This window comes from Bremia lactucae, linkage group LG3, assembly GCF_004359215.1.
Source record: "Bremia lactucae strain SF5 linkage group LG3, whole genome shotgun sequence".
Taxonomy (NCBI): domain Eukaryota; phylum Oomycota; class Peronosporomycetes; order Peronosporales; family Peronosporaceae; genus Bremia; species Bremia lactucae.
In genome coordinates this window covers 2,696,896-2,705,183 of record NC_090612.1, presented here as the reverse complement: position 1 = coordinate 2,705,183, position 8,288 = coordinate 2,696,896, and the positions used below count along the sequence as shown (strand labels likewise).

The window sequence follows — 8,288 nt, the reverse complement described above, 5'->3', positions numbered from 1 at the left end:
TAATTTTAAACAGACAGAATATTATAATTATCTTAATGTCTATTGACTTATTGTTATTATCAATTAATTTAAAATTTTTTTTTTTTTTCAATAATAATTAATGAAATAATGGGACAAGTTTTCTCTTAATAAATATATAACAGTAGTGGCAGCAGAATCTGCGACCGGCTTGTACAAACTGTGTCACTTGAGCGGAAGTCACGCTTTCATAAGTAAGGTTCAGTGCCTTGGCGTCATCTCTTATGCCTCGCTCCGATCCGACTCTTCACGTATTACCAATCCATTAGTTCGATGGATGTTTGGGAAGCCTCGGATATGTCAGTCAACGAGAATCTTAGATTGCCGGCTGCATTTGGTCAGCATCGAGGCACCACTGTCAGATCGTATGTATGACAGGCGACGTCAACGAGAAGAGAAGTTTTCTCCTTCTCATCCACCGTGCCCGTACGAAAAGCTTCGATAACATTAATAAAAAAAACTCCTACGTAATTTACCGTGGTGGCCAGCAAAGAAATTAAGGCGAGCACGCACGATTGCTTTCTGGACTTGGAAAGCGTTAAAAAATTTGAGAACTTCGCGAAGATCATTGCTGAGAGAATGAAGCAATTGAATAATGAGGATTAAACTACTGGGTGCAGTGGATTTGTTCCTAAACGGAATAATATATATTAGATAAAACTGTAAGCTACATCAAAGAGCTACTGTTAACAAATTCTAAAGAATTCTTTATCTATTCGGAAAAACATCCGGATCATGTTTTAGAAGTCTCTATCCCGTCCAGTGTGAAAAGTTTCAAAATCAAAGACAACTTCAATAGCATTGCTTACAGAAATTAAGGAAGCAGAAACTATCCCACTTCCAATACGCTCGAAAGTGTCTCATTAAACCGAGTGTCTATGCAGCAAAGTATTCATTTACATTCAAACGAAAAATGAATACGAGCCCATAAACTCTCTCGCATCCAATGCCCAACAAAAGTGACCCATCGAGCGTAAGTCCCTGCTTTAATATGTAACATAAAAACAAACCGAAATCAAAACAGGAGGTTTCTGAAACTCGGCGTATGCGCTACTGTTAGGGTAAAGGGTTGAATTTACTAGTAGCGCTGAGGGAAGTCAAGACGGTGTGAGTGTTGCAGGCACTAAATAATGTCAAAGATGCGAAACTTGAATTAGCTATTTTACTCTTTTCAAAGCTGGTCAATCAGGACTGTTCCTATAAGGAGTCGTGTCGACTACTCTGAGCGCTTTTGCAAGATTGGAAAGCGAGTGCAGAGAGCAGAAGGCGTTGAAATTGCTTTATGAGTAAGCTGGAAGCTGGAATCACATTTGCAAAGATGGTTCGTCGGCTGGACGTGCCATTTCTTTGATTCTAGGGTTTCAGCTTCACTGTTTGGATTGAATAAGTCTTCAAGACTCGGCTCATGAAAATATTTGATTCGTCGCGTGCTAAATTCAGGGCTCAAGCCGAGGTCATGGAATTGCAACAGGGAAAGTGTGTCCCTCACCTTTATGCCTTGCGCCAGAGCTCTCGCACAATATTACTTCGTGCAGCAAGCTCGAGCGCATGGGGCACGGACTCGTTTTATGATGGCACAAAAGTGTGTACATGAAGACAGTAACATCCAAGTAATCCTTGTGACATTCTTATAATGTTACTAACACATGATATATCAGACGAGTCGGCCAAGGATATGCGGACTGAATCATTGTACCACTTCCAACAGCGTCTCGGTCATTTGGCTTTCGACACGGTTAAGCAATTGGCAAGAGATCCGGCGTCTGCCATCTACATTACGGACCCTTCAAGGACTACGTTTGTATTGTGTGCTGAAGTGGAGCAAACCAAGAACGCGTGTTCAAAGAAAGACACGGGTGTTCACTCGCCGGAAAAATATTTGGCGGCGTCATATGCTCGGACCTCAAGTGTCCGATGACACCAAGGGACCAAATTTGAAACCGGTAACTTGATTACTTATGTCGATCATATAACGAGTATTTCTCGCTGGGACCAAGAATCAAGCGGCGAAGAAGTTCGAGAATTTTCGGTATTCTTCGAGCGTCACTTCGGCTATCGCGTACACGAGCTAAGACGGACGGCAGGGGCGAGCATGAGAACGATGACTTGTCTTGCAAGTCTACAGGTGTCTCAAGATAAGTAAGTGAAGCAAGAAATCAAGCATCAAATGGATATGCTGAGCGAATGATGCATCAGAGGAGCTTAACATAGCTCGCTCGGTGATATTTGCAGGTCGACTTATTTTGCAGTGAACAAGCGCAAACAAAAAGCGAGAGATGCCCATAGAGGTGCATACGAAGGGTGCTTCTGATTTGCGTCAAATTGTGGCTTTTGGGTCTGTATGTTCTGTACAACGCGACCCGCAAGCGAAAGAATTCGCTTTGAAAGAAATTTAAAGTCGGCGTTATCAGCGACGAATCTCAGGGCTGCAGGGTATTCCTGCAAAACGAGATCAAGACTATGGATAGCAGCACGTGAAATCCTGAGTGATACGCAAAACAGTCAGCTACAAAGAGCTCTTAAGTTCGAGGACCAATCAGATGTTACGAACTCGATAGGTTCAGGTGATGCAGTCTTGGGTTTGGGTGGTGTGATGCACACGACTCGAGATTGTGTTTGCATAGCACGACTGACCCATCAGCCGCTGTTTCACGATTGGAACTTGCAAAGCGGTTGGGCGCGCTACTTATAGGATCACGGTCTTTGAAACTAAACCTATGACAAAGCGAAAAAAGAAATGTGTTGATTGTGCTGGAAAGTTACAGCGGCGCCGATTTTGCCGCGGACAAGAAGACAGGAAGGTCTATGAAAGTACACACGAGATCAAGCGAAAATAGAAATATGTTGATTACGCTCGAAAGTTACAGCGGCGCTGATTTCACCGCGGACAAGAATGACTTGAAGTCACTGACCGCAGGTATTATACTTCGCAATGATATGGTGGCAAGCTGGAGTGCCAAGAACAGGGTGCGGTCCCTATCGACGGTGGAAGCTGAATGTGTGGCGGTGTCGAAGGATGTTCGAGAGCTTCTAGGCGCGCGCGAAATGTTTTGCGAGATCAGGGGTACAAAATTGGTTCAAGCAAATGCATGTGAACAACTAGGCTGCTATACGGCAGCTTAAGAAAGAAGCATCGTCGCTTAAGGCGAAACATGTTGACGTTCGAGTCAAATTTGTTTGCGATTTTGCCTGTCGTGAAATTGTGCTGTCCTTTTACAAAAATGCTTGAAGAGGCGCAGCAAGGTAGGTGAAGTAGCGGCTAACGACTTCTTTACCACAATGTGATTTGTACGCACGCAGACAATATTGATTGAAGCATGGGAGGAGTCTCGGAATGCTGCCGCGGCATAAAACTTTGCGAACGTCACACTTTTGCAACATTACATGCTGGACTCAGTATGTTTTTGCTAATTTATAAGATAGCATTGATGACTAAATTTAAGCCTCTTTGTATTTCTGGATGCAAGGCCAATTTCTAAGTGAAACATGTTGCTGCTTGTCATGCAATTTGCCTGGAATGCGGGAATTGTCAAGGCAGCATCGGCAGAATAACAAAGACGGTGACGACGCTGGCAGCTTCAAAGCACATGCCATTTCTACAATTATAAATAGGTGAGAAACGCAAATGGCACCTATAAGCCTTTAATTTAATGCGAAAGATGTGTGACTATAGCGAATCTGGAACGGAAAGAGCATTTGTATTGTGCAAGCTGTCGAAGCTTTATCTACCTTGATGCATCGAAAAGCGATTGAAGACGACGAAAGTGCCAGCTCCGAGGAGAAGGAAAACGTACAGGTTGTGACGACGAGGTTGGTAAATATGGGCATACGTGCTATATGAGCTTGCGTTGGCGCATATAGCATTATTTTTGTGGCGAAGAGCCATGATACTTCAATCTGTCAACAACAACGACAACGATTGCTATATAAGCAACAACGAAGAGCTTGAGGTTGAAGAAGACACCACTCTTAGTCCAATGTCTGCAGTATGTCTCCGTTGTGAACTTGCTGCTTCAATAGGGCTGCTAGCACCGGCATTGACATGCTTTTATGAGAAAGCTTTCGTCGCCTCTCCATTAGCATCACAGAACATGTTAGAAGTCACATGGCACGCGTTCCTATCGATTCTTTGCACGGCACAACACGATGCGCATAAGCTATGGATGCGCATCGAATTTATCCCATTTCGGTGTCACTTAAAAATTGATCGGTTATATCGTGTGTAATGTGACTTGAAAATGAGTGAATATAACCGAAACAAGTGGTCATAACAAGGGCATAGATAATTTCTCCCCGATCAACTTTTTCTAATTTCACCCCAATGTGAATATGGGTAATATTATACACTCCCCAATCTGCAGAGCAGTGACCATTGGTCTCGGCGGAGTATAAAACAGTGTTAAGCTTGACAAACGAGCGTGCAATGCCATCACTTTGCTCTCCTCCACCAGGAGGAGGAGGGACGACGGAAGGCGCGATGGGCCAATTTGGCGAAGTCGCCGATCCAGACGATGGACGGGTCGACGCGATCACACCATCAGGCGGCCTATCCGAGGAATCTGCACCCCACGAAAAGGGGGGCGGGATATGCGGCCTGCCTGGTGGCAGCCCCCCAGGTGAGGCTCCGACAGATGGGCACGATACGGCCTATCCCATCACACGGATGGGCCTGTCTAAGCCTGTACAGCCAGCTCACTCTGGACCAGGCCACAGCAGCAACACGAGCGCAACCGATCCGGTCAATGACGAGGAGGGCACGCGTGGGGCCTCCAACGACTCAACGTCGGAGGAGTCTATGCCGGAAACTTCTGCGCAGCCGCCTGCCCTGCACTCTGTATCATTGTCCGAGATGTTCACCGCACTGGTGGAGGAACTGGCAGAAACTCCTCACAGTAAACCAGTGCAAGCGTGGTGCGCTACGGTTAGGCACCTTTTCGCGGAAGTGTATAACTCAGTACCAGAGCGATCGGAGGAACTGCCTGCTGAGAGGAAGCGCTTTCCTTCCCTTACAGCAGATGAAGCGGGTCTTTTGCTTAACCTGTTCGAGCAAGCTCACGTTACACGTCGGGGTAGCTTCTCTAACTGGAAACAAATGGCTACGGCAATTGTTGAAGATTGATGTATTCATCGAAAGTGTTGCACTTTATGCATATGCGTTTATACGGGATCAAATTACAAGAATAACACGAAGAAGTTAAGTGTGGAAAATATCGTGTGTTGTGGCTCAGTCGGGTAAGGCATGGCGGTGCGACCCACTGGTCACCGGTTCGATACCCGGTAACGACAAAAAGTAAAACCTTCGGGAACTGGTGTTTGGGGTTCACCAGCACTGTACCGCCAGACAGTGACGTCCCCCATTTTATGGTAGTCCACATATCTGGGAAAGGGGGCGCAGCAAACGATAGGAAATAATTAACGGTAGGATAAAGTTAACGGTAGGATAAAGCTAACGGTAGGATAAAGTTAAACTCAACATATAACTTACTTTCCGGTTTGCAATCTCGACCGTAAGCCCATCTTCAAGCTCATAGCGTAACGTAATTCAACAGGCTATGAGCCCAAGCAACGACTCCGGCTTCAAGATTGAGCCTTTTGACGGCTCAAACTACGTGCCATAAAGCTACAAGATGAAGATGTACCTCATGTCCAAGGGATCGTGGGGAGCTGTCTCCGGTGTAGACGCTCCGAATGCTGTGAAGGAGCAGCAAGCGCACGCTGCGATCGCGCTGAATTTGAGTGACGCGCAATTGATGCACATTATCGACGCGACGACGGCGAGAGAGGCGTGGGGAAGGCTGGCGAAGTTTCATCGCACACAAGACATGGCGAATCGACTTTGGCTTAAGGAGAAGTTTGCGTCGTTCAAGTATACAGCTTCAAGCATCAGTGGTCACGTGACAGAGCTTGAAGATCTAGTCATGAAGATGAATAGCGCCAACTGCAGGCCAAGTGAAGAGGACGTATGTGCAGTGATGCTGAGGAGTCTGCCTGCAAGCTACGAGAGCTTAGTGCAGGCGTTTCGCATGTCGGTGTCAAGTTTTAATTTCAGCGACCTCGTGAGCAAGTTGATTGCTGAGGAAGTGCGGCACAAGGACACGGCACGTGTAGAAGAAGCATCGGCTCTTTACACAAAGAGAAACAAAAACAGCACCGGAAGAAACAGCAAGAACGGCGTACTAAGAAACCCTCAGGAGCGTGTTATAACTGTGGCAAGGTCGGCCACTATGCTAGGGATTGCCGTTCAAGTCGTGGACCAATGGAAACACGAGAAGGAGGACACGACCACTCCAACGTCGCATTTAATGCTAGCGAAGGGTCCGTCAGCGACTGCTGGGTTATGGACAGTGGCGCATCTGCACACATGTGCAAGGACCGAGAAGCTTTTGTGGAGTATGAGGAAGTGTGCCAGGCGCGCAGTATATCAAGCGCGAAGAGTAATGTGAAGCTCAAGGTCATCGGTCACGGAACGGTGAAGCTGCGCGTTTGGACCGGACATGCTTGGATCGACGCTCGCCTCGAAAACACTCTCCATGTTGAAGATCTGTCAAAGAATTTATTCTCGCTTACGGCTGCATCAGCGCGAGGAATGACAGTAGAGATAACGCGCAACAAGTGCGTCGTGAAGCGGGGCGGGACACCAGTTGCCACTGGAAGGAAGCAGGGCTTCCTGATGTACCTCAACGTTGAGGCTGGTGCGGAGTGTCACGTAGCCGTGTACGAGAGCGAGCTATGGCACAGAAGACTGGGTCACACATCGTACGGGACGATTAATGGTATGATCAAGGACGGAAGGATCAAAGCCGCGGAAATGAAGACCGACGTCGTGTGTGACGTATGCGCAACGTCCAAGCAAGTGCGCAAGTCATTCAAGTCAAGCGAAGAAGACAAAGGACTCAGGGAGAGTGCAGGTTTTGACGGTATCGTATGCTCCGACGTGCTTGGACCAATCACTCCAGCTTCAAGATCCGGCTTTAAGTACATTGTAAGCTTCATCATGATGAAGAGCCGATACGTGACGGTTTATCCGTTGCGAAAGAAGAGTGAAGTCATGAGCGCGTTCATAAGATTTTACCGGAAGATCAAGATAGCGTCTGGGACTAAGATCAAGATAATTCGAAGTGACAACGGTGGTGAGTACCGAAACGCGGCAATGGACAGTTTCTGCAAAAAGAAGTTCATCAAGCAAGAGTTTACAGTTCCATATAATCCTGAGCAGAACGGCGTGGCAGAGCGCATGAATCGAACTCTAGTGGAGATGACGCGCTGCATGCTTAAGGACAGCGGTCTCGACAAGTCTTACTGGTGCGAGGCGTTGATGACAGCAGCAGACATTCGGAACGTGGTTCCAAACTCGTCGAACAAGAAGTCAAGTCCGTACGAGATGTTGTTCAAGCGAAAGCCGCGCATCGATCACATGCGCGTGTTTGGTTCGCAATGCTACGCGCATGTTACAAAGGAGAAACGAAAGAAGCTGGACGATTCGGGCGTGAAGTGTTATGTTCTTGGCTATGCAAAGGATCACAAGGCGTATCGACTACTTAACGCGGATGACGGCTCTATCATCATTTCAAGAAGCGTGACATTTGCCGAGCATTCAATTTCGAAGGCAATGAAGAAAAGGGAAGACGATCGAATTATCGACATCATCGATGATGATAAAAATTTGGAGACGTCGACACTTAACGACATTGGTGTGGAGGTTCCAGCAAATGATGAAAGGCTTCGGACTCCGCCACTTCGAGCTTGCCGTGATCCGATTCGTGGTAGCCAAAACGAGTCCAGTGTTCAAGGTCAGGTTCCCACTCGAGCATCAAGCACGCCTGGAAGAGACGGCGAAGAAGAGTGGGATGGTGCGACCAATTCGAAAGAAGCGCGGTGTGGTGCGCTACGAACAAGAATTTCCCAACTTACGTCGCGGTCACTTTAACTTGGACGATTTTGAAGGTGAAGACTCGTTTTATTGCTTTGTTGCAGATTGTGATGGAGAACAAGCTTCAAGCTACGAAGAAGTATTAAAGAGTAAGAACATGAAGCCAACCGTTGCGACATCAAGCACGGAAGCAGAGTACATGAATCTATACAGCGCAACTCAAGAGGCAGTCTGGCTTCGAAATTTGATAAAGGAGTTGAAGTACAAGACTGATACGGCGACAACGATTTTTCAAGACAATCAAGGACGTATTGCGCTTGCTAAGAATCCTGTCTACCATTCGCGCACGAAGCACATCGACATCAAGTTTCATTTCTTGCGTGAGAAGGTGGCGAGTGAG

General features: G+C 46.8%; 2 protein-coding genes across 2 annotated transcripts; both read left to right on the top strand.

Moving 5' to 3' along the window:
• Positions 1 to 3,751: 3,751 nt before the first annotated feature.
• On the top strand, positions 3,752 to 4,244 carry CCR75_001333 (uncharacterized protein; the record flags this gene model as incomplete). The annotated part of the gene is made up of 2 exons (XM_067959437.1): positions 3,752 to 3,828; positions 3,899 to 4,244. The coding sequence occupies 2 exons, from the start codon at positions 3,752 to 3,754 to the stop codon at positions 4,242 to 4,244; spliced, it is 423 nt and encodes a 140-aa protein (XP_067815407.1).
• A 197-nt stretch (positions 4,245 to 4,441) lies between these two features.
• On the top strand, positions 4,442 to 5,004 carry CCR75_001332 (uncharacterized protein; the record flags this gene model as incomplete). The annotated part of the gene is made up of 2 exons (XM_067959436.1): positions 4,442 to 4,929; positions 4,974 to 5,004. 2 exons carry the CDS (start codon positions 4,442 to 4,444, stop codon positions 5,002 to 5,004), a joined length of 519 nt encoding a protein of 172 aa, XP_067815406.1.
• Between the last annotated feature and the right edge of the window lie 3,284 nt (positions 5,005 to 8,288).